Raw genomic sequence first — 27,374 nt, 5'->3', positions numbered from 1 at the left:
TGCCACGTTTTTCTTCATAGAACCCAGCTTCTCGTATTATTTGCTCAGCATACAGGTTGAATAAGTATGGGGAAAGAATACAACCTTGTCGCACAACTTTCTTAATTTTAAACCATTTAGTGTTCCCATGTTCTGTTCGAACAATTGCCTCTTGGCCCAGGTACAGATTCCTCATGAGCACAAATAAGTGTTCTGGAATACTCATACTTTGCAATGTTGTCCATAGCCTGTCATGATCCACACAATCGAAAGTTTTGCGTAGTCAATAAAGTACAGGTAAACATCTTTTTGATAGTCTATGTTTTCAGCCAAGATCCATAGAACATCAGCAATGATATACCTTGTTCCACAGCCTCTACTATATTCGGCCTGAACCTCTGGAAGTTCTCTGTCAATGTATGATTGTAGCCGTTTCTGTATTACCATTAGTAAAACTATACACACATGGGATATCAAAACTTTACACACATGGTCCAATGATTTCCATATTCCGTTGGGTCACCTCTCTTTGGAATGGGCACAAATATGGATCTCTTCCACTCAGTTGGCCAGATAGTTGCCTTCCAAATTTTTTGGCAGAGATGAGTGAGTTCCTCCTGTGCCGCCTCACTTTCTTAAAAGATTTCAATTTTTATGCCATTAATTCCTGGTGCCTTATTCTTTTCTAATTCCTTCAGTGCACCTTGGACTTCTTCCTTCAGTATCATTGGCTCTTGATCATATGCTACCTCTTGAAATGGTTGAACAGTAACCATTTCCTTTTGGTACAGTGACTGTGTATTCCTTCCATTTTCTCTATACCATCATCTTCGGTATACCTCTGTAATATTTCTTACAACTGCCTGTGAATTTACAATTATCTTAAAATAAAATATTTAGAAAAATGAGTATTGAAATGATCTATGCTCTCATCTCCATTTATTAAAGAGGGAAAAGAAAGCACAGAGATAGATAATCATCAGTTTAATTTGTGTAAGAATGAACACACATTAGAGTTTTCTATTTGGAATTCAAGATTGCAGCTAATTTAAGGTTCATTAATTTTAAAAAAAGGTTTTATTGTGGATTATGTGATAGTTTACATGGGAGAACATTAGTTTTACATTCATCCTATCATATATCATTTCATTGCCATGGTTACAATCCCCTCCCTGCATCTTCAACCAACCAAAGGATATATACCCTGCAAGCCTGCTTCCTGGTCATCAGCACACAGCCCCTCTCCCTCTCTGAGAGTCCTCAGCTGCTCCATCGCTCTATGTCATCATCTCTGGCATCACTGCTTCTCTAGGTAGGATCCTACTTTCCGCTCTTCTCCCTTGATGGTCCCAGGGACCTCCACTCCTAGACAGTAAAGTTAATCACTCCCCTCCTTGCTACAAAATGTCTACCTTTACATTTCCAACCCTCACAATCAGTCCTGATAACAATTATTCATTATTGTGTCACAAGAGAACCATCCGCATCTCCTTTTAACAGCCCCGCCTAGACAGATTGGATACTACTCAGTGGAATTCTACCTTCCTGCGCTCCCTCTGGATCTAGGTTCCCACTTGAATGCTTGTAAGCCAGTCAGTTCTTGCCTTTGTAGTCCCCACACTTTGGGTATCCAATGTCCAAGTTGCCCATCCCTGTCTACTCTGTGTATGGAGGGGGTGGAATGATCCTTACTGTAAAGATTTGTTCCCTCTTTTGAACTACTGCATCCATAGGTGTAGGTCAAGTTCATTAAATTATATCCTTTTTTCCTCTTCTTTCTTCTTCTAGTTGAGCTCTGATTATCCAGTCATTGAAGCCAGGTCAACAGAGGTTCACTAATAATTTCGTTCTGTGGAGCTTGTAAGTTGCTGTGATTCTGGAAGCTTTGCAAAGGGTATTTTAAATACCAGCTGGGTCACCGATGGTGGACTGGTTTCCAGATGAAGACAGACTATGAAGAAGGAGTGATGAACTACTTACGAATATTTAGTCATTGAAAACCTTAGGAATAGCAGAGAAACACTGTCAGATATAGTGCCAGAAAATGAGCCCCTCAGGTTGGAAGGCACTCAAAATGCGACTGGGGAAGAGCTGCTTCCTCAAAGTAGAGTTGACCGTAATGACGTGAATGGAGAGAAACAGCTGTAAACACCCTTGAAAATCGGAACATGGAATGTATAAAGTATGAATCTGGGAAAATTAGAAGTTGTCAAAAATGAAATAGAATGCATAAACACTGATATCTTAGGCATTAGTGAGCTGAAATGGACTGGTATTGGCCATTTTGAATCTGATGGCCACATGGTTTACTATGCTGTAAATGACTAATTGAAGAGGAATGGTGTTATATTCATTTTCAAAAAGAACATATCCAGATCAGTCATGAGGTATGACACCTACAGGGAAGCCCAAGGAGCTTTGGTAGCGTAGTGGTTATGAATCAGGCTGTGAACCACAAGGTCAGCAGTTCGAAACTACAAGCTGGTTAGTAGGAGAAAGACGAGGCTTTCTGCTGCCGTAAAGATTTACAGCCTCGGAAACCCTGTTTAAGGTTGCTGTGGGTCAGAACCGACTCTAGGGCAGTTAACAACAACAACACAGGGAAGCAAAGTTAATACCACTATTATTCAAATTTACATTCTGGTGTGGCACTGTGGGCTAATGTGCCAGACTGCAAAGCCTTTGAACTGCAAGGTTGGTGGCTCAAGCTCACCAGCTGCTCCTCGGAAACCCTGTACAGGGTCGCTGTGGTAGAAACCAACTTGATGGCCCTTAACAACAACAACAACAACACTAAAGCGAATGAGGATGAAATAGAAGAATTCTACCAACTTCTTCAATCTGAAATTGATCAAACATGTAATCAAAATGTATTGATCATTACTGGTGATTGGAATGCAAAGGTTGGGAGCAAACAGTAAGGATCAGTAGTTGGAAAATATGGCCTTGGTGATAGAAATGATGCTGGAGAAAGCATGACAGAATTCTGCAAAATCAATGATTTGCTCATTTCAAATACCTTCTTTAGACAGCATAAAAGAAGACTATATACATGTACCTCACCAGTTGGAATACATAGAAATCAAATTGACTACATCTGCAGAAAGAGAAGATGGAAAAGCTCTATATCATCAGTCAAAACAAGGCCAGGGGCATACTGTGGAACAGACCATCAATTATTAGTATGCAAATTCAAACTGAAGCTGAAGAAAATGAAAACAATTCCACAAGAGTCAAAATATGACCTTAAATATATCCACAAGAATTTAGAAATCATCTGAAGAACAGATTTGATACATTGAACATTGAATACTGAATACGAGAAGAGTTGTGGGATGACATCAAGAACATCATACATGAAGAAAGCAAAAAGTCACTGAGAAGACAAGAAGGAAAGAAAAGGTCAAAATGGATGTCAGAAGAGACACTGAAACTTGCTCTCCAGTGTAGAGATGCTAAAGAAAATGAAAAAATGAGGAGGTCCAAGAGTTGAACAGAAAATTTCAAAGATCAGCTGGAGAAGATAAAGCCAAATATTACAACAAAATTTGCAAAGATCTGGAATCAGAAAACCAAAAAGGAAGAACACGCTCAGCACTTCTCAAGCTGGGGAACTGAAGAAAAAATTCAAGCTTTGACTTTCGTTATTGAAAGATTCTCTGGGCAAATTATTGAATGATGCAGAAAGCATCAAGAGAAAATGAAAGGAATACACAGAGTCAGTGTGCCAAAAGGAAATGGTTCACGTTCAACTGTTTCAAGAAGTAGCATATGATCAAGAGCCAATGATACTGAAGGAGGAAGTCCAATGTGCATTGAAGGAATTGGCAAAGAGCAAGGCACCAGGCATTGATGGAGTAAAAATTCAAATCTTTCAAGAAAGTGAGGCCGAGCAGGATGCACTTACTTATCTCTGCCAAGAAATTTGTAAGACAGCTATCTGGTTGTCTAATTGGAAGAGGTACGTATTTGTGTCCATTCCAAAGAGACACACGTGATCAAACAGAATGCAGAATTCATTGTACAATCTCTTTGATATCCCATGCAAGTAATATTTTACTAAAGGTAATACAGAAATGGCTGCAAGCATACATTGATAGAGAACTTCAGAGGTTCAAGCCGGATTCAGAAAAGGCCGTAGAACAAAGGATATCATTGATGATGTTCGATGGATCTTAGCTGAAAACATAGAATATCAGAAAGATGTTTACCTGTACTTTATTGACTACGCAAAGCTTTCGATTGTGTGGATCATGACAGGCTATGGACAACATTGTGAAGTATGAGTATTCCAGAACACTTAATTGTGCTCATGAGGAATCTGTACATGGACCAAGAGGCAGTTGTTCGAACAGAACATGGGAACACTGAATGGTTTAAAATTAGGAAAGGCTTGCGACAAGGTTGTATTCTTTCCCCATTCTTATTCAACCTGTATGCTGAGCAAATAATCTGAGAAGCTGGGCTCTATGAAGAAAAACATGGTATCAGGATTGGAGGAAAACTCATTAACAACTTGCGGTATGCAGATGATACAACTTTGCTTGATGAAAGTGAAGAGGACTTAAAATATTTACTGATGAAGATCTAAGAGCACAGCCTTTCGTATGGATTGCATCTCAATGTAAAGAAAACAAAAATCTTCACTACTGGACCAATAAACAACATTCTTGTCAACGGAGAAAAGATTGAAGTTGTCAAGGACTTCATTCGTCTTTGATCAACGATCAACACTCATAGAAGCAACAGTCAAAAAAATCAGACAACGTATTGCATTAGGCAAATCTGTTTTACAAGACCTTTTTAAAGTGTTGGAGAGCAAAGATGTCAGCTTGAGGACTAAGGTGCGCCTGACCCACGCCATGGTATTTTCAATAACATCACATGCATGCAAAAGCTGGACGGTGAATTAGGAAGACAGTAGAAGAATTGATGCTTTTGAGTTATGGTGTTGGAGGAGAATATTGAAAATGCCAAAAGAACCAACAGACCTGTGTTGGAAGAAGTGCAGTCAGAGTGCTTCTTGGAGGCCAGGATGGCCAAACTTTGTCTCTCACACTTTCAACGTATTGTCAGGAGAGACCAGTGACTGGAGAAGGATATCATGTTCGGTATAGTGGAGGGTCAGAGAAAAAGAGGAAGACCCCCAACGAGATGCATTGGCAAAGTGGCAGCATCATGGGCTCAAGCGTGGCAACAGTTGTGAGGTTGGCTCACGACCAGGTATTGTTTTGTTCTCTTGTACATCGGGTCACTATGAGTCAGTACCGACTCGATGGCACCTAACAACAAACAATTTTTTCACGAATGAAGAACCTTTCCACAAACTTCAGCAGCCACTTTATACAGTTGTTTAGTTCAACAAAGCTATCTGATAATAAATTTTCTTAAGATACTGGGTTTAGTAATAGTTTCTTTTTTTAAAACTTTTTGTTGTGAAAAGAGTGAAGGTTTACAGATAAGATGATCAGTTTTACATTCAACAAGTCATACACTTAGTTTCATCTCAATGATTGTAATCCCATTTTGTGATCGTTCCTTTTATAATAAATGGAATAGTACGTTAGATAGTGAGAAAGTGATTATAGGTAAATGTTATTAAGTACTGTTGAGTCGGTTGGAACTCATAGCGATCCTGTATAGCGTTCCCGTACAGCAGGTGGTGAGTTTGAACTGCTGACTTTGCGGTTCAATCTGACTTTGCGGTCCAGTGCATTATCCTGCAGGGCCATAAACTACATTCCATTTGTAAACAGATGAGCTGTTAAATCCCCATGAGCCTACTGATTTTAAATGCAAGGATCCGTGTTTGTCCCAGGCTGTTCTCTGAAATCCATTTATCTGAATAGTCTCCAAGTATGTTGGGAGTGATAAAGGGAGATAAGGGTGTGGGAATCAGATACAAAACAAACTGAACAATCAGTCCTTGACCTTGAAGAGCACATTGTCTAGTGAGACTAAACATCAGCTCATTAAATATTATGAGAACAGCTAAACAAACAAACCAAAAAACCAGAAAACCACTGCCACCAAATCGATTCCAACTCATAGCCACCCTGTCTAGTGCTTCCCAGACTGTAAATCTTTAATGGAACAGAAAGCCTCATTCTCCTTTGGAGCGGCTGGTGGGTTTGACCTGTCGACCTTCCAACTAGCAGTCCAGTTTTATCCTGCAGCACCGTCTGAGCTCCGGAAGGTAATAAATCATCAAGTTCAATATACTACAACACAATACCTTGTTGGTGGTTGGTTCTGACTCATAGCAACCCTATATACAACAGAAAGAAACACTGCCAGTGTCGTGCACCACACTCACAATTGTTGCTATGTTTGAGTACAATATACTACAGTGCAAATTGAATACATGTATCCATAAGGCAGGACTGAGCTAGACATTTTGGGCCCTGAAGGCAACATTTCAGAAAGGGCCCCCTTTTCCTTAGTTAACTGAAATAAACATCTCTACCAATGCAGGGGCTACTTGCATGATGTTAACATTTATGGAAATAAATGAGTCAATTTCTAGGAACAATCATACTTGTTTTCATTTTCCTTTGCTCTCTCTCTTTCTCTTTTTGGCAAGGCACACTTCCCCTGGACATCAATTTCCTTATCTATAAACTGGAGGTAACAACAGAGAATAATAGGTTGAAAGCCAGGAAAGTTGGATGTGAATCTTGAATCTGTTATTTACTAGCTGCGTGACTTTGGGTATATCACCTCTCTTCTTTTCATTTTCCCTATCTTTGTTTGAAGTGGAGACGTTGAGCTGAATGGTGCAGAAAATCCCCACCAACTCTGACAAATTTTTAGCAATTGCTAAAAATTAACACAAATCTGGGGTAATCTGTCTCAGACTCACTGTAACATCAGCAGTGCTACTGTGACTTCAAGGTTGGGCTCTTGGCACCTCTTCAGAAGGGTTGGAACTGATTTCTCTGGCGGGGGGGGGGGTCCCCGCAAGTTAGTAGAGGCCGTTTCTGTGGGGCTTGGGAGCCCTCTTCGTGGAAGAAAACACATTTCTAAGTTCCTCAACCACCTATCCATACATACTCATCTCTACCCAGTCAAAGTTTTGCCAATTCATTAGTCACATTGTGGGTCTGGGAGACACCCCAAAATGATAAGGAGCTCTCATGCGGTGCTCCCAGGCACCAGTCCAGATGTCCTCAGAAAGGCCATTGTGCTGGAGAGGAGGATTGCTAGTTACCAGGCAGGAACTTTGGAGAGTAGGTGGTGGTGTTAGGGCGGGCGCCAGTGGTAGGGTTGCTCCTAGGTGCGTCCTGGGCAGAGAGGGAGGAGGGGCCAGAGGCGATGTGCGGCCCCTTTAAGACCCCAACGCTCGCCTAGCCAAAGGAAGGGGGGTGCTGTGGGGACGCTGCGTGATGGGAAAGTCGCCGGCTGAGTCTCACACTTTCTTCTGATTTCTTAACTTTTGGGCCGGGGGAGCAGGAATAAAGCCATTGTGCCGGGGTGGAAAGAGGGATGCAGGCTTGCAGCCGCTGTGTACTTGCGGGACTTCCCGCCAGCGCCAAACGGTCTGCTTCTCTGGCCAAGTGAATAGCAGGCGAGCGGGCGGGCAGGTGGCCCCGGGCCGCTGAGCCCGCGCCTTGGCTCTGCCCTCTTGAGCCAAGCGAGCTGCTGCTCACTCGTGGTGTGAGGGCGGTGATTTTTTTCCTCCCACCCACTTTTGAGTCCTTCCCCACCCCCCTTGCGCGCACTCCAGTTCTCGCCACAACCTGCGAGCCCCAGACCTCGGAGGAGCGCCTGGGGGAGCTTGGAGCGCGTGCACGCGTGGCAGAAGGAGGCGGCCAATGCCCAGGTCAGTGAGCAGTGCCCTGCGTCTGCTTCCCCCACCCTTCTTCCCATCCCGTTCGTTGCACAGGTGGGGTGTCAACTGTTGGCCCGAGTAACCTCTGGATGTTCTGCAAGACGCCCCAGACCTACAACAGCAGGGCAAGGTGAGGGATCCAGGCAAGTTGGGGGCTCTGAATTCGAATTCACCACTCGCCTCTTGGCTTGCCTGTTTCCATGCTTTGGCTCTTTGGGAGGCCACTTGCCTATTCGCCGCCTTACTAGCTAACAGGGATCTGCAGGTCCTGTAATTACCTCGAGTGTATGGAGCCTGTTTTCTCACTTTCTTAAGTGCCCTGGACTCAATGGGTGATTAACGCGCGGTAAACTTAATGAAACAAGACAGATAGGGAGAAACTCCCCTCTCTTCTGGATACCTGCCTTATTATGGGGCCCAGACCACCGGGGTGGAAGATTGAGACTTTAGGCTCAGGAAGTAACATAATGCATAGGGCTGGGAGTTGGAAAGCCTGAATTTGAATTCCTCTCACTTTACCACTGACTCTGAGAGATTGGACAAGTCACTTGAGTAGTCTGGGCCTCAGCGGGCCCATTTTGAAGATGGAGTTGTCACGGGGAATAGAATACAATGCAAGAGTTAAAGTGAATAGAAGCAAATATTGTTAACTGATGGTGCATGGTGAGGATTGCAATCGTCATGAAAAGAAGTATATATTTTGTTGAATGTAAAACCGATGTTCTGCTCTGTAAACCTTCATTCGATTTGCAATAACAAGTTTAATAAGAAATTACAATGCAAAATAGGGAAATATTTTTGCAAGCCCAATACAAAAACATTGTCAATCATAAGCAGCAATGAAGGTATTGACTGACAACAGAGACCCAAGGCTGGAACTGCCACTTTTCAAAAGCAACCCCACCATCAGTTAATTGAGTGTTTCTTGTTAGGGTGGAGTGGAAGAGAATTTCCGCTGATGGACAAGGCCTGGGTACTCCAAGGTCTTCTTATTGTTTGTCAGAAAGAAAATTGCTACCCTGGGGGCTGTCCCACAGATGATAATGAATGTGAGATTACAAGGTCAGTCAAGCCTCTTCATAGAATTAAAGGGACATTGTGGGGCTTGAAGAATAGACTGACATGTGTTCATCCCTTAGCCTTCCTTTGGGAAAATCTTTTTGGCTGCATTCTACCCAGGAGACCTGTTGAAGAGTGTGGACTCCTGACTCCTGATGGCCCAGAAATTCTTGCAGTTTACAGCTGAGCAATGAGCAATTGGTCCCTTTGCTTGATGCAAATGAACAACTTGAATGCTCTTTTCATGAAGGTGCCATAGTAGATACCTTTCTTTGGGTTTCTTGTTCTTTTGTAAAGTCCACTCGCCCTCCCATTTCCCTCCCTCTCACCCAGTGCTAGTTGCAAGGCTTTGTTTTCTTTGTTGCTTTCTTGTTGAGTCCTTGATCTCCCCCACCCCCAAAACTTGTCAATGGCTGCATTTCTAAGTAACCTGTAAAAGAGCCAGTTCAAGTTCAACTGCACAACAGGCCTTGGGAAGCGGATAGAGAGTTAACGCAGAAATAACTCCAGTTAACTGGGTCAAAGTATAATTGGAAAAAGTAAGGACAGTTTGGCTTTTAGCAAGAATAAAAGTCAGCATGTTTGCTGAGCGATGCTTGCTTATATTTACTGTTGCTGCCCCAAGAAATGTCTTGAGCCTCTCTCCCTAAAAAAAAAAAAAAAAAAAAAAAGGTAAAGGGACTAAAGAGAGATATAAATGGTGGGGAGAATACAAGGGCAGAACTTCAGGATCTTGTAAATCAAAAGTGAAAATTTACGAAGCAATTTGTTCTCCATCACAGCCTGGGAGGCTTCACAGATGACAGGAACGCCAAGCGAGATTAATGGCTCTCTAGTCAGTAACTTTTCTATTTGCTCATAACATTAGTTGGGACCCAAGAAAAGCAAAAGAATTCTAAGAGCTGCGTTCTTGCCAGTTTGAGTTATGAAGCAATGCTACTGTTCACCGAATCGCCCAACCATTGTACAAGAAAAACAACCCTGTTGGTTCTTGCCTGGGGAGCCCTGAAAACCGTAGTTTCAAAAACACCCCTGGAGATCCATATGTGATTGTAATACATTGTGTTTCAGTGCCTAAAAATCTTCCCTGTTTGGAGACCTGAAGGACAAATTTATGAAAGTAAACTCAGGAAGAACTTCACTGAGGCTAGTAGCTCTGGTAAATTCTTAATGGCAATGATTTACTTCAAGGGAAGGTGGCTCTCAGGGGACAGAGACATTCTGAGTGATTGAAAGTGGACCGTAAGTTTACATAAGGGATCAAGAAGCCAGAACGCAAGGCTCTGGAGATTAGGAACACGTGCTAGGAGAATAAAGTCCTTGTTTAGCAGATAGAGAGGGCAGATGAATGTTTCAGATCCTTCCTGATAGTATGAATTACTCTCTATGATTAATTTCTCCTCAGTTAGACATTCATAAATTGATTTTTAATTATTGGAATAACTTCACAGCATGTAAGTAGGAGCTATGGCATCCACTTCTGAGCTCAGAGACATTTCCGTTTTCCAGAATGATCTGGTCTCTTCCTTCGATTTGTTTAGGCTCAATATTTAAGTTGGACCTTTTGAACAGATCAATAAATTCAGTTCCCATTCAGGGTTAACCGGAGACTGAATGTGCGGTTTCTAGAATATGAAAATAGCTTCAAGTTACCCATACCAAGAGTTTTACAAACTCTACAGACTTTTGATTGGATGTGAGCTATATAGCAAACTTTCTGTGTTCTGTAGCTTAAAATGTTAAGATTTCCAGCCCTTATACTGGAAATACAAGTGTCAAATAGTCTAGCATTTGTAGTTTCCCTGATATTAGAATGTAATTCCTAATTTGTGCTCTTTTTAATGGTGGTACAGTGTGGACAAGTTCCTTTTTAAAAAAAGTTCCTTAAATTCCATTGAAAATGGTCCGTTTTTAATTTCCATTTCACATTGGAGGAGTATGTCTAAGCCCTACTGAGCCATAAAACTGTTTTCAGATGTTTAATTTTATCTTTTTGTTAATCACATCTGTCTTTTATGCCATCAATAGTGACACTAATGATAATTGATATGTAGGTCTCATAGAAGACACAGAAGAAACATCCCTGAAAGATTCATAATAACGGTAGTCATGATTAATTATCATTCATTTCAGAAATTGCTTGGGTCTCACACCTATTATTTTTACCTTATTTGCCAAAATAGCACTTCAGCAAACCCCAGTTTCTCTTTTTCCCCAAAGATAATCACTCTCTTGGGAAATCATTCAACTTCAATTTCCGTAGGAACAAGGATTTTTAAGTTTATATTTTTGATTTTCTTATGACTTGCCTGTCATGACTTCGCTTTAGGGTTGGGTAGGACTGTAGATTCATGTCTTGTAGTCTTTGAAAGACAAGAGAGGTAAATCCTCGTTCTTATGTGGGAAAATAAGACTTTTGCACTTATATAAATCCTCTAGCATCTTTTTTTCTTGCAAGTTCAAAGCCTAATCATCAGTGATCTCCATCAATTTCAGAATTCTGTTTTAATTCTTTTTTTTTTTCTTCCTGTTTTCTTCCCACTAGTTCGAATACACCCGTCCCAGAAGGTTCGGAGTTGCCTTTTGCAGTGGTCAAAATGAGAAAAAAGTGGAAGATTGGAGGCATGAAACACATCTTTTCCTGGTTACTGTTATTACTTTTTCTAGAAGGAAGCAAAGCTGAGCAAGTAAAACGTAAGTGACTTAAGTATTTGAAACAAAATTTCTTTGAAAATGTGGTTATAATCTGTAGGGACTGTGATTTAGCCCAAATGTGGCCATATCACTATTTAATAGAGGAAAGTACATGCTAACCGGTTTATGCCTGAGTTGATACAAGAATGAGAGCTTTGAATCTGGCCAACTAAATTTGAGGCTATTTTTTTGATTATTATATAGTTTTCATCTCGTAGAACACATGACACATTAGCCTGTTTTCTCTTTCCTGTTCTAAACTTTACAAATCTCATTCTGTTTTACGTAACTCCAGAAATATCTGACAGATGAGCTGGAATTTTTCCCAAATTTCAGACTCTTCAGCAAAGGTTTTCAGTTTATGGGGGAAGAAAGAAAGAAAAGAAAAAATCAAAATGAAAAAGGAAAGCAAGTCCCCTATGCCTGAAAATATAGAAGGAAAAAATCTTCGTATAAACTCCATTCAGATGAAAAATATTTTGAGGGAATTGAGATTCCGGGGACATTTAGCAATCTGGATACCACTGATTGAAAGGAACGCTCCTGCAAAGCCAGAGAATATTTCTAGAAAGTCAGTGATCCATGTGATGGGCTAACCCATTGAAGAAAGCAGAGAATGGCAGGAAGAGGGGGATTATTAACCCTATTTGCTGTCACATTTGGAAGATTTATGAGTTACCATTGACATCTCTGCTCTTGTTAGGAGCTTTATACTGCCTGTGCACAATATGGGCTTCACCTTCTTTGGGCCACCTTTGAAGTGGACTCTTGCTCTAATTGTGGGAAAAAAGCCATAGCTCTAATTCCCCTTTTAGGCTGCATCAAAAGAAGCACAAAGCCAAACTTATCCAAGGAGGTATTCTCTACTCCACTGGGCTTATTCATGAAAAGGAACTGTGAAAATATTCTTATAAAGAGCTGACCCCTTTGCTTAAACATTTATCTCCTATATCAACATAAATTCAACATAGCAAGCTTGAGGTTTGCTGACAGGGAGAACAATGCCAAGCCTATTCCATCCTTATGTGTGATTCTGTCTCAGTGCCATTTTTCATAGTAAATTTAGTCCTCTTCCTGGGCGAACCAGTGTTTTTAATTAGGGTTTTGAGCGGAGTTATCTGTGGCGATATCTGTATGATTGGGACTCAAGAGAAAATTTAGCAGGGCAAAAACTCAATAAGGAAGCTTGGTCAGCCTTGTATTCTTCAAACTTCTTCTCATTCCACTTAAATATTGTCCATCTCAGAGTCCCCCTTGATTGAAGTCAATGTGATAGAAATGTCCACCTATTCTCAGTTCAGCTCACAATCAACTGTATTTCAAAATCCCTCCATTCTTAGACAGAAACTTCCCCCAATGGCTGGTAAGCCTACAACATCATGGAGAAGTTTGTCACTCTTCGAAGACTAGCTCTTCTTGGAAGCCCTCCATACTTACAAAGAGTTGAAGAGTGCTGCCCACAATATTTAGAGCTTACCTGACAAATCAAGTAAAGATAGACCTTAAAAATGTATGAACCCAAACCTATCAATTTCTAACATTTCTTATTGCCTAAGAATTTGTCCCAAGCCCTTCTAACATTCAATCACTGTCAAAGTAATTGTGTAACATATGGTCCAGGGTACCAATTCTGGTCTAGTGCTTCAGGCTTAAAGTCAGATGATGAGGCTAAAGGTCATGGTCTTTCCCTGAATGAGACACCAGCATTTCTGTATGTGACCACACCCAAGCTAACTGTTTTGAAGACATTTGGAAAGTCATTTCCTCTAAAGCGGAAACCTCAAAGTATATCCCTATATACACACATACACACTGCATGTGTGGTGATTTATATTACAACTCTAACAGGAAGGAGTTAGATGTAGTGAAAATAGGAAAATAGTTACAGAAGCGATTGATGTACCATTAAAACACTACTTACTGAAAAGTTGATGATCTTGGAGAATGCTGTTAACTTCAAAATTTCTTAAACTGTGAAATTAGTACATGCTCAAAAAGAAAATGAAAATATCTGAGTTTCATAGAGTATGTGTATCTATCTCTCAATCAATCCCTTGTCTCACTCTTTAAGGGTAACCATTATTATTTATCTGTTTTTACAAACTCTTTTTCTATTGTAAAAACATGCATGCATGTTAAAGTTTTTTCTTCTTACAAAAATGAGCTGATATGTGGAGTCCTGGTATGGTGCTGTAGGATAAGCACTGGACCACAAGGTCAGTTTGAACCACAAGGTCGGCAATTCAAATCCACCAACTGCTTCTCTGAAACCCTATACAGGGTTGCTATGAATTGGAACCGACTGGTCAGCACTTAACAACAACAATATATATAAATTTTTCTACAACCTGTTTTTACTCAATAATGTGTTTAGACCATAGCAGCTAACTGTGGCACATTCTTTCTTATGCTTGCATAGTTTTCATTTGCACAGATACGCCATAGTGTATTTAACTAGTTTCTATTGGTAGTAGCCCTGGTAACTTAGTGGGTTACACAGAGGCCTGCTAGAATCCACTAACCTCTCAGCAGTAAGGATCCATCAGTTGCTTCTTGGGAGAAAGATGAGGCTTTTTGCTCTTGTAAATATTCACAGCCCTGTACAGGGTGACAGTGAATCGGAAGTGACTTGATGGCATTTAACAATAACAATAACATTGATAGATATTAAGGTTGCATCTAGTTTTTGCTATTACAAGTAATGTGTTAATGAATACTTTTAGGTGCCTAGGCAAGTATTTGTGAGGAATTGTTAGATCAAAGTGTATTGTTAGTTTTAATCTTGATATGCATTGCAAAATTGCCCTTCGTAAACGCTGTATCAATTCATACTTCTACTATCTGTGTTTGAGTGTACTTTTAATTATTTCAACAAAAGTATTTTTGATTTTTGTATTTGGAAGCCAATTTAATATGGATAAATGATCTTTAAGTTTTGTTTTGACATTTTTCTATTACTGAAATGGAGCATCTTTTCAGGTATGTTTAAGTTCGTTTACTTTTTTTTTTTGCCAGTGAGTTCCCTATTTTTCAGCTGAGTTTCTAGTCTTACTGATTTTTTGTAAAAGCTTAGCATAATTAAAGATATTAACCATTTGTGTTTCAAATATTATTTTCTGAGTCTTCCATTTGTTTTAAACTTTGAGTTGCATTTGTCCACATAGGAATAGGAATTTAAAACATTTTTATGTAATCAGATTTGTCATTCATTTCTTTTATGGATTTTGGATTTATTGTTATTTCTAAGAAGATCTTTCCCACCTCATACTCTTATATTTTCTTCTATTAGTTTTGTCATTTGGGGTTTTACCCATAGTTCTTTTCATTTTTTTTTTTTTAAGTTTTTATTGTAAATTGAGTGATGGTTTACATGGGAGAGCATCAGCTTAACATCATCCTATCATATTTCATTTCATTGCGATGATTACAAGCCCTCCATGTATCATCAGTCATCCTTCAACAGTATTTGCTTCTAGTCCCTCTGTTTTTTTGTTTTTTGTTTTTCGATGTACACCAAAACACTCAGAAATATGCAGTCATGCAAACACCCAAAGGATGCCCTGCAAGCCTGCCTCCCGGGTGCCAGCACACATCCCCGCTCCCTCCGTGGGTCTAGAGTCCCCAGACACTGCATTTCTCCACATCATCATCTCTGCCTCCATCTCTGGCATCACTTCTCTGGATAGGTTCCCACACTCCGCTTCTGCTCTTCTCCCTTGGTTATCCCAGGGTCTACCGCTCCTGGACAGCAAGATCAATCACTCCCCTATTTTTGCTACAAAACGTCCACCTTTACAGTCGCAACAATCACAATCAGTCATGATAACAATTACTCACTATTGAACCACAAGAGTCTTATCCCCATCTCCTTTCATCAGCCCTGTCTAGACAAGTTGAAAACTACTCAGTGGAGATTAAACCTTCCCCCACACCCTCTTAAACTAAACTCCCTCTTGAAAATTTGTAAGCCAGTCACTTCATGCCTTTATACACCCCCTCCCCCATTTTAGGAAGCCAGTGTCTAAGTTGTCCATCCCTATCAACCTTGTGTACAGAGTGGATGGGAATGATCCTTGCTGTGAAGATTCCTTCCCTCTTGGTTGGTATTTTAAGCTACTACATCCATATGTATAGGTTAAATTTATCATATTGTAGCGAATTATATTTGTTTTCTTTATCAAAATTATTTTCTTCTTCTTCTTCTTTTCTTTTTTCCTCTAGTCGAGTTCTGATCATCCAGCCATTGAAGCTAAGTCAAATGGGTACTATCTGCCAGTATGGGTGTTCATGTGCATATCCCCTCACTTCATATCAGCTGGACACTTCACTCGCCATTCTAGCATTCTGTGGCTATGTCCTTGAACATGAGCTCAGGAGTCCTCAGGTCTCACCATTACTGCTGGCCAACCAGGTGTCTACCCATAGTTCTTTACTCATTTGAAATTCATATTCACATACAATTTACAGTAGGGAATTGATTTTTTTTTAAATCTCTGGGTGATAGGATTATGAATGTTATTTCTATTTATCTTTGTGTTTTGAAAATTTCTGCAATTGACAAATATAACTGTTCAAACAGTGGAAAATCCTTTAAAGACAAGACTCATTATATTTCCCATATTTTTTCTTTCCAATTCTAGAGAAGTGGAAATTGATAAAGGAAAAAGGTGTATATGTTTTTTTTTTTTTTTTATTAAGCAAAACAAAACAAAAACTAGGATAACCCCAGTAAAGTGTACGTTTTCTCCTTACTGCTTGATACCATTTCACTCAAGGAAACCATGATTTTTTGATCTTTTAGGGCTGGTTAGACTATAAGCTTGTCGGTCAAGTATGGTGCTCTGGAGGCACTTAACAACAACAGACAACAATGGGGATGGAGGGGAGTACTGTTTTGATCAAAAGTGCTCACTTAATGTAAAAATTTAAGGATGTCTGAAAATTATGTTTTCATTGTGGAAAGCTCTTTTTGCTAGGAAAGGTAGAGGTGGGTCCTGCCATTGACTGGGAACTGATTAGTCATTGTTACAGTTGAGAGTACAAAAAGGAAGATAGGCTCAAGAAATCAGGAAGTACTGATGGAGTAATTAAGGTGCACTGCAGTAAATGAATGGATGATTTTTTGCTTATATAAAAGTTTGTTATTGTCCAGTATTAGTAATGTTTGAGGTCTTTCTGCAACTCCATTATGCTGTTGTTAAAGTTGTAGTCAAAGTGACCAGGAAGCTCTTTTGAAGTTCAAAGGCGCATAACATTTAGCGCATAATATTCATGCAAATATGGGACAAATGGGCCGAAGAGTTTGCTCCTTTTGGCAGATCTGGCTTAGGTAATGAATTTTGGATCAAAGCAAAGTTGAAGAATTGAGTTGTTAGGAATATTCAGTTATGTATTTCTAATGGACCAGCCTGTGCCAAGTCTGACAAAGGTTCTGAGGGAAAGAAAATCTTCATATATTTCATGAAGTCCTTTCCTGCTTTATAAGGTGAGCCAACTGGGTCTTCCAATGGATTAGATTCTCATTCATTTTCCTTCCCAGGATAAAAACTTTCAGCATTCATATTTGGCTCAAATTGAGCCTCTGTATTCTCAAGAAGGGTCAATCTCAAAAGTTTGAAGGGAAGGAAAAATATATTTAGAAAGTTTGAGAAATGTGAGAAGTGGTTTTAGGGAGCTGACCCAAACCCTGTGCCTATTGTGAAAGCCAGTCAGAAAGGCATGAGTTTTTTTCCTCAAGATTCTCATTTGCAGAGTTGAAGTGAGTATTGGGCAATGGAAAGAAACAAGTAAAGAGTAGACTTATTCACATTTTAGGAGCTTAGGTAGGTTGTTGTTGTTGTTGTACAGTGCCGTTGAATCGGTTCCGACCCTTAGCAACCATGTATAGGGTTTCCGAGGAGCAGCTGTGAGCTTGAACCACCAAACCTTGAAGTTCAAATGGGTTTGCAGTCTGGCGTATTAACCCACAGCGCTACACCAGGACTCCTAGTTGTTGTTGTTGTTAAGTGCCGTCGAGTCGGGTCCGACCCATAGCGACCCTGTACAGGGTTTCCGAGGGTGTAAATCTTTACGGGAGTAGAAAGCCTCATCTTTCTCCCGCGGAGCAGCTGGTAGTTTCGAACCGCTGACCTTAAGGTTCGCAGCCCGATTCGTAACCACTACGCTACCAGAGCTCCTTCAGGACTCCTAGAGGTAAACACAAAGAAGAATATCTTAAAATTAGAGAGCCTTCTGTTTTTTCAAACTGCATTCATGTTTATTGTTTATGCTGTGGAAGGAGAGTGATAAATGAGTGAAGCATCAGCGCTGGAGTCAGCCTAGATTCAAAGCCCAGCTCCACCGTTTACTTACTTACCTCAGGAATGTTACTTAACCTCCCTTTGTTGTTGTTCTGTACAGTGGAGTCGGTTCCGATTCACAGTGACCCTGCACAGGCTTTACGAGGCTGTAAATCTCTACGGGAGCAGAAAGCCTCATCTTTCTCCCGCGGAACAGCTCGTAGTTGCCAAGTGCTTTCCGTGAGATTAGAAGCCTGATTCATAACCACTATGCTACCAGAGCTCCATTAACCTCCCCAGTTTAACTTTTATTATCACTACCGTGGAGGATATAATACCATAATGACCTTCAGTGGTCAGTTGAAGAATAAATGGATTGTGTACACCAAGTGCTTTGTACTGTTGTTAAGTGCTATCTAGTTGGTTCCGACTCATAGCAACCCTGGACAGGGTTTCCAAGGAGTGGCTGGTAAGTTTGAAACACTGACCCTGTGGTTAGCAGTCCAGTGCTTATCCTCTGGCACCACATCAGGACTCTGAGCACTTGATGCAGTGCCTGGCATACAGTTAACTTTCAATAAGGGGAGGGTATTAGAACAACTTCCTATGAGTCAAGTGATATAAGGGAGTTATTCTAATAGCGACTGCGAACCACAAGGTGTGCAGTTCAAACCCACCAGCTGCTCCTCGGAAACCCTATACTGGGTTGCTATGCGTCAGAATCAACTCAGCGGCACTTCACAACAAAATTAGAACAGTTTCCTTATGAGCCATGTGATATTATGCCCTGAATTTTCAAATGTGAACGTTACAACTCAATAAAGCCAGGCAGACTTAAACCAGAGCCAGACCTAAACCTAGGTCTTCAGATTCAGTGTTTTGTTAACTATACCAGTTTTCTTCTGGGTACTTCATTGCGGAAGCTAGTCCATTCTCTTGAATAGAAGCCCAGTTCTTTGCACATGGAAGACACTTACACATTTCTTCATTAAGAGAGGATCTAAAGTGAATAGATAAAGAACATTGTAACCAGAACTTTTAAGGGAGGCAGCTCACTATTTGGTAGTTACAAGACAGAGACCAGGATTGAAATTACTCAGGATCCTAAACAAGCTAAGCCAAAGGAAAGTTGTGAGGAAGGTTGAAAATATGTATCTTTATGTCTATGGTTCTGAAATGTCTCTGATTTCTCAGTAGGATTGGAATGTTCTTATAATTTAATGGAAAGAGGACTGTGCTGAAATAAAGAAGACCTGGTTTGTTGGTCAGTCCTCTTTTGTTGCTGCGTGGTATTGTTGAGTCATGCATCCTCTTTGAACAAAGGAGTCTCTCCAAATAAAATGAGAGAAATTCTTGCTTTCTGGACAGAAAGCTAAAGGACTCAAGAATAAGGGATGGGGGAGTGGGACAAGAGAAACTAAGGTCCTTGGCTTGGGCAGTTGGCATTCTTCAGTGTCACAGGCTATTGCAAGGAGTATTTTATTTTTATGTCTGCTTCTAAAAAATATTAGATACAGGTTATAAATGAAAGAATAATTGCAAGATAAGGATTTTAGAAATGAAACAAAACAGGTCATCTGAAAAGAAGTTTAAGGAGTTTTCACACCTGGTTTGGTAGATTATAGCATTTGTACTCTAAATTAGGTTTAGTCATCCTGGAAGGTTAAAAAGAGAAACATTAAGTTTGCTGGATCGTGGGCTTTTTTTTCTTTTTAACTTTTATTGTGATTTAGTGAGTTTATAGAGCTAATTGGGTTTCCATTCAACAATTCATACACTTTTTTTTAAAGTTTTTATTGTGAATTGAGTGATAGTTTACATTGGAGAATATCAACTTTACATTCATTCTATCGTATTTCATTTCAGTGCAATTATTACAGCCCCCTCCATGCCTCATCAACCAAAGGGTACACCCTGCAAGCCTGCACACCCCCCCCCCCCCGTCAGCACACAGCTCCTCTCCCTCTCTGGGTCTAGAGTGCCCAGCCACTCCATCACTCCACGTCATCGTCTCAGCCTCCATCTCTGGCATCACTGCTTCTCTGGGTAGGGCCCCGCTTTCCGCTCTTCTCCTTTAATGGTCATTTTGTTTCATGGCATTAATTTCACCCCCACAATGTGATAGTACTTTTTGCATTTCCTTTCTGTGTTTAATATTTCCTTTTGTGTCCTTCATTCCTATCCCTTCATGTCTTCTGAGTCTTATCACTGGGCAAATACTGCTCTTTTGGTCCTTTCGGGTTAGTTGTTTTAAGGAGTGTATACTTCCCTGGGGTTGTTTAGTCACCCCATTGATGTGTCTGTTGTTTATTTGAAAGTTCAGCCCTGCAGGCGAGTTCGGTTCTCAGCTTGAAGAGAGACCAACGGATCAGGGATTGTTAAACCAGTTCACAATGGAATACTCTAAAATATTCCAGTCGTAGACATAATCAGTGCCCATGGTTTGTGAAGTGCCGTGGAGTTGGTTCCAACCCATAGCAACCCTGTATAGGGTTTCCAAGGAACAGCTAGTGAGCTTGAGCTGCCAACCTTGTAGTTCAAATGGCTTTGCAGTCTGGTGCATTAACCCACAGCGCCACACCAGGACTCCAATGCCCATGGTAGCAGCAATCAAATGATGTATGTGGCATTGAGCAAATCTGCTACAAAAGATCTCTTTAAAGTGTTAAAATGCAAAGATGCCACTTTGAGGATTAAGGTACACCTGCCCCAAGTCACTGGTATTTTCAGTGAACAAAGAAAATCTAAGAAGAACTGATGCCTTCGAATATGGCATTGGTAAAGAATATTAAATATACTATGGACTGTCAGAAGCATGAACACATCTGTCTTGGAGGAAACACAGTCAGACTGTTGCTTAGAAGTGAGGATGGTGAGACTTCATTGCATATACTTTGTATGATCAGGAGGGACAGTCTCTGGAGGACATTTTGATATAGTTAAGGTTTTGTGTCAACTTGACTGGACCATAATTCCCAGTGGTTTGGCATTTGAAATGTGATTATCCGCATGGTTAGATCTAATGCAGTGTAGTTAACTCTGTGATGTTTGGCTGTGAATACTGTGGTTAATTAACTCTATGATGAGTGGCTATGGGCAGGCATAGTTAACTCTATGATGATTGGCTATGAGCATCTAGTCAATTGAAAGGATGTTTGCTTGAGGGTGTGGCCTGCTTCCAATATAACAGATACCAGCAAAGTTTGCTTGCTTTCTGCTGGGCCTGGATCTTGCGTCTAGGTCATCCTCCAACGTCCAGTTCTTTGGACTTGAGTCAATGGCCTGCTCTATTGTTTGCCTGCCTTCTTGCCTGCCAGACCTGCCTGCCTGCCTGTCCAGCTGTCTGCTTGCCTGTCTGCCTGCTGATCTTGGCTCATCTGACCTAGACTTGAGACTCTCCCACCTCTACAATTGTGAGCCATTTCCTTGATATAAACATCTCTTTATATATGTGTACATATATAAGTTTTACTGGTTTTGCTTTGCTAGAGAACCTAGCCTAAGACAGATATCATGCTTGGTAAATTAGAGGGTGAGTGAAAAAGGGGAAAACTCTCAATGAGATGGATTGACACAGTGGCTGCAACAGTGAGCTCAAATATAACAATGCTTGTGAGGATGTTGCAAGACTGGGCGGTCCTGTATTCTATTACATATAGGCTCACTATGATTTGGAAATGACTTCATGACACCTAACAATAGTGAGCTCTGGTAGCATAGTGGTTACGAATTGGCTGCTATTCTCAGGGTCAGCAGTTCGAAACTACCAGCTGTTCCGCGGGAGAAAAATGAGGCTTTCTGCTCCTGTAAAGATTTACAGCCTCGGAAACCCTGTACAGGGTCTCTATGAGTTGGAACAGACTCCACGGCACATAACAACAACAACAACGAAGGTAAATCCCAAGTGTTTGAAATAAAAGCTGGGTTGTTTAGATACCAATTGCAGAGGGTGCGAAGTTGATTCTGTTGTGAAAAGTTCCAGAGCCCAACTTGTATTCTTGACCTGACAGAAAGCCAACCTCTTTAGCCTAAACGTACTGATAGGAAGAACAATTTGCTTTTGTTCAAGCAAGTCCTATGCCATATGACATGGAAGAGATGATTTTAGCCAGAAAAAATCTTTGGGTCAGGTTTCAACAGCCAAACAGCCTTTATGTAAAAGGATCTCCCTATGGCTCATAGGAAAGACTAATGGCAATACCATCAACTCCCAGTTATCCATGCTAATGGAAGATAGAGAGAGCATGATGAATTGAAATTTCATGGAAAGTTTCCAGTTCTCATCTTAGCCAATGATGTCACCTTGCTCAGCTGTCAAATCTCTTTGAAATATGGACTGTTTCCTTCTCCTTGAGATTGCTCACCTGCTGGTAGATAAGACAAATAGTCACAAGGTCAGTAGTTGGAACAGCATGCTGTACATAGGCCCTTCAATATATATTAAGTTGAATTAATTTGGGGCAAATACAAATAAGATAATGAACTCCTGGATGAAGAGGAATAAGCTGTATAAGTAGGATGGAAAGTGGCTGTCTTTTTCATTGGTTTCCATAGCCTGGAAATGAAGTCTGAAAGCCTGTGGAATTCTGATAGAGACTTGAAATCTAGAAATCCAATTGCCAGAAACATAAAATACTTTCATCTCATAACTATACATCTCCCCCTTCCTCCATTCTTTTTCAAGTTTTATAAACAACAGATGAGCAGTACTTATGCTTTTGTTTTTCTTCACAATTCTAGTAGCCATTAAAAGAATTAAAGGGAATTTGTTTACTTGGTTTGTCCACTCATATAATTAACAGCAAAAAATTCATCTTCCCCTTCCACTGTGTTATAATATTATTGTAATACTTACTTGATGATGTGTCTACTGTAATAGCTCTTATTAAAAGCAGTTCATGGGAATTCATGGGAATGTTTTCTTGCTTTTGGACTGATGATGAAGTTACTGACCTTTTGACCTGGTCCTTGGAGCTGGCCAGTAATGATTAGGCTAAACATTGGTGGCATAGTGACACAGCTTGATTGTTTACTTTTTGCTATTGTTGTTACTGTTAACAGGAGCCCTGAAATTAGCAGGGATCTTCACTTTTAATTAGGGCCATTTGAAACATTTGAGAAATAGCTATAGTGGTGCAGGTTGAAAATCCATTTCAAATGTTAGTTAGAGTTCCTTGAGGACCAAGTTCTGTTCTCAGATACCATTATTTAGTGGCAAGCCATTCATTCTCCAGCTGGTATCTTTCCATTATTGGCTAAGGATCTTCTTACTTTCTTGTCCTTATGTTCCAGAAGCTGGTTAGGCATAATTGTTTCAATAAAGTCAGATCACTTGTACTTCTTGCTCAAGTTGAATACATTGGGACCTTAAGTGTGGTTGATTATCCTGTGTCACTTAAATTCTCTCCTGGGTGATGGCAGGACTTTATAAAGTTGAACTTTCTAAGCATGTGTTAAAATTGTCTTTCTCATGGTGGTAGTTGTGGTTGTGTGCCATCGAGTCGCTTCTGATTCATAGCAGGGTTTCTGGGGCTGCAAATCTTTATGGGAACAGAAAGCCTCATCTTTCTCCCATGGAGCGACTAGTACACTTGAACTACTACTGACCTTGCAGTTAGCAGCTTAGCTTGTAATCCACTAAGCTACCAAGGCTCCTTTAGACTTTATAATAGTTTATAAAAATTAATAATTGTTCAATGTGCTCATGGAGAAATCAGTAATAATTATCCTGACCACTCAATCTTAGTCAACCATGGTAAGACATGTCTTAAAAATTATAGTGCTTATTTTGTTATATCCTAAAAAAAAAATCAGTGCAAAACATTGCTTAGTAGCACCAATAGTTTTACTGTCCATCTCTTACTTTGCTTCTAGTTCCAGATTTTACTTCGAGGAGTTGTGAATTTTTGTCTGGGGCATGATTGAGCAAATTATCATGCTACCTAGATAACAGAACCGATGAACATGGTGACAGATTTCTGTGTTTGCATTTACAATAAGGTTTCTATTAGAAATTATTCTTCTAGTAAGAAAAGTTTACTCCCAAGAAGCATGATTTGGAAGACGCTCGTACCCATATTATGGGATAAATGTGAGTAATGTGAGGAAAATGCAGGTAGGTTTAAAGAGAATGAAAAAGAACTTTTAGATAGAGCAATATTGTCTTCCCAACTACATTCCCAAGCCTTTAGTAGTATTTTATACTTTATCTTTTGTCACTGACATAGGAAAAAAAGTAAAATAGAGTCTCTGCCAGATGCACCATTTTATGTAGTTTATCTTGTGTATGGAGTTATGGTGTGGTGCTGTAGGATCAGCACTGGACTGTTAACCACAAAGTTAGCAGTTCTAATCCACCAGCTGCTCCTCAGAAACTCTATACAGGGTCACTATGAGTCGGAACCAACTCCAGAGCACTTAACAGCAGCAACAACAACAATCTTGAGTATCTTGACTTCACAACAAGAAACACTTGATTCTTTAAAATGTGATCAAAGTTGAGTCTCAAAGGTAGAGTAAGAGTAATTTGAGAAAAGATTTGGCAAACATGTGTGGACGCCCTTTCCTTTCCAAATTCTAAAAATGGGTGAATTGTACCTTATCCACTATGCAGCAAAAGAGTTGACATTGCTCAGTTCTGAAGTCTTGTTGTTGAGTTGGTTCCGACTCATTGTGACCCTGTATAGGATTTCCAAAGAGTGGCTGGTGGGTTTGAACCACCAATCTTGTGGTTAGCAGCCCAGTGATTATCCTACAGTGTCACACCAGGAGTCTAAATCCCAGCTCCATAACTTGACTAGTCATGTGACTTTTGGACAAATTGCCAGAATTTTTTGTGCCTCAGTTTTCTCATCCATAAAATGAAGATGATATCAGGATTTACCTTATAAGGTTGTAATGAGGATTTGGTGACTTAATAGATATGAAACCTTTAGAATAGAGTCTAGTTCACAGGAAGTGCTCAGTGAATGTTAGTGTTGTGGTTGTTATTATTTGTTACCCTCATCCAACTCCATATTTTTCAGGATCTGGTTCCCCAGCTCCTGTTAACACTTATCATTCACTTCCTAACCTTTGGAACAAATTTGGAGAAAAAAAAAATCATATCATTCAGCTTTCACATTTTGTCTAACAATACATCTTTGGGTGTGAATTAGGTGGAGGAATGGAATCTATTAACTGAAACAAGATATTTAGATTATCTGTGGATTTCATGGATAATGGTGATCTAGGATATATGGAAAAGACCATGTAATAGTGTCAATGAAGTAATCTGTCTTAAAGGTATTTCAGAGAACAGAGAGAGCAATGTGCTTCAAAGCTGTGTATGAAGAATACCCTTTCTGTGGTATCACAATATCATGCACCTTTGGAAACAGAGTTTCCTGCTACTCTGAAGTAAGTTAGAGCACTTAACAGCTGGATGAGATTTTTCCAAATCTGTATGCAAATGCATCTGAAACCCACATTTTGATTGTATGCCTTATTTTAGTGTTTAGCATCTCAGAGGTCTTTGGCCTTTATTATCTCTATCTCTCTCTCTTTTTTCCTACCAGGTAAGAAAAAGTAAATCACTCAACCACCCAGATCATATAGTTGGTAGGGAAAGCTCATGCCTAAACCATATTTTAAGTAGGTAGATATGATATCGAAGTCTGAAAGAGCTAATCCAAGCAAGCAAAGCAATCCAGAATCAGATATACAGGTATACTACACAAGGCTCCATCTTACTTTGTAATGTATATTTGAATCCACAAAGCAGCTTCTACCTTATGTCCATTCAAGTATTACTGATCCCAGACTCATAAAAGCATATGACTGTTTATAATGGTTTAACAAGGAGCCCTGGTGGAATAAGGTGAAGTGCTTGACTGCTAACTAAAATGTTGGCGGTTCCAACCTGCATGGTGGCTCTGCAGGAGAAAGACCTGGCAATCCGCTTCCATAAAGGTTGTAGCCAAGAAAACCCTATGGAGTAGTTTTACTATTACATGGGGTAACTATGAGTTGGAATGGACTTGATGACACCCAGCAACAACGACAATGAATGAGCTAACACCTTTTGAACTAACCACTTGCATGGATTTGCTTCCAAATAGATACTCACATGGGAAGCACAGTGGCTCCATAAGATAAGCACACAACTGTGAACCACAGGGTCAGCGGTTTGAACTCACCAGTCGCTCTGCAGGAAAAAGTTGAGGGTTTCTGCTCTCACAAACATTTAAAGCCTCAGGAAACCCTATACTGGGTCACTGAGTTGCAACCGACTCCACAGCACTTAGCAACAGCAACAATATACTAATATTCAATGTCCAAATAAGTTGTATATCTGATATGCAAACCACTTAGGTGTTTTGTCAGCGAGACTATAAATTTAGTCTAGCAAAACTGTCACTCTCTTATCAAACTTGTGGAAAGTGGCAAAAAAAAAAAGCCTCATTTAGGTGATTGTCATTAAGTACCGTCAAGTTAGTTCTGACTCATAATAAGGTTTCTGAGAAGTGTTTGATAGGTTTTAACTGTCAACCTTGTGGTTAGAAGTCCGGTGCCTATCTTACCATATCATATCAGGACTCTTAAAATTTTATGGGAGTAGATCAACTCATCTTTTTCCCATGGAGTGGCTGGTGGGTTTGAACCACTGACCTTGTGGGTAGCAGTCCCAACTCTTAACCCATGGTACCAACAGTGCTCTGGATTTAGGTGTTAGTCTTGAGAAATTCATAATCATCTTTCATGAGTTGAAGATACTGGGATTGTTAATATATTGACTCTGTTTTTGAATGTTGTGGGCCAGAAGATTAATTTGTATTTATACTAAGAAAATTGTATTGTTGCTAAGACTTTGCTGGAGAACACACAAGTCCTGCCCCAGAATGAATTTTGATTTTCTAAATTCTTTTTATTTTATTTTTTAAGATTAATAAAAGGCATTCTTAATAAAATAAACCTTTAGTGATGATTATGGGGGCAGTGGGAAGGAAAACTTATTAATGATCTAGAGGGTTGAAACATGTTAACATAGGTGACAGGGAAGGCGATACACAATAAGAGAGAGGTTAGCAAAAGAAAGATGAAGATAGTGGGAGACGCAGTGAAGAATGCAATAGTCAAAGTGAATAGAGGTGAATAATGTTAACTTAGTACATGGAGGGGATTGCATTCGTTGTAGTGAAACAAAGTATATGATTTTCTGAATGTAGAACTAATGATCTGCTCTATAAACTTTCACTCAATTCACGATTTTCTAAATTTTTTTTTTTACAGTTTTTAATTGTAAATTGAATGAAAGTTTACAGGGCAGATCATCAGTTTTGCATTCAACATATCATATACTTTATTTCATTACAATGGTTATAATCCCCACTGTTGTTGTTGTTGTTGTTAAGTGCCGTCGAGTCGGTTTTGACCCATAGCGACCCTGTAGAGGGTTTCCAAGGGTGTAAATCTTTACAGGAGTAGAAAGCCTCATCTTTCTCCCGCGGAGCAGCTGGTAGTTTTGAACCGCTGACCTTAAGGTTCGCAGCCCG

General features: G+C 40.0%; 1 protein-coding gene across 4 annotated transcripts in view; it reads left to right on the top strand.

Annotated features, from left to right (window-relative positions):
- Positions 1-7,733: 7,733 nt before the first annotated feature.
- The window catches only part of CHRDL1 (chordin-like 1), a 250,102-nt gene continuing 230,461 nt past the window's right edge, over positions 7,734-27,374 (top strand). For 2 of the 4 annotated variants that reach the window (XM_006873241.1, XM_006873243.1), the window contains exon 1: positions 11,467-11,563. In XM_006873241.1, the coding sequence (XP_006873303.1) occupies positions 11,467-11,563 (97 nt within the window). Of the gene's footprint in view, positions 7,852-9,208; positions 9,221-11,434; positions 11,564-27,374 lie in introns of those variants that run through there. The other 2 variants (XM_006873242.1, XM_006873244.1) reach the window with 2 other exon arrangements.

The sequence above is a fragment of the Chrysochloris asiatica genome, unplaced genomic scaffold (genome assembly GCF_000296735.1).
Source record: "Chrysochloris asiatica unplaced genomic scaffold, ChrAsi1.0 scaffold00231, whole genome shotgun sequence".
Lineage (NCBI taxonomy): Eukaryota > Metazoa > Chordata > Mammalia > Afrosoricida > Chrysochloridae > Chrysochloris > Chrysochloris asiatica.
Note: the sequence above shows the minus strand (reverse complement) of the source record. Positions and strands in the feature narration are given on the sequence as shown.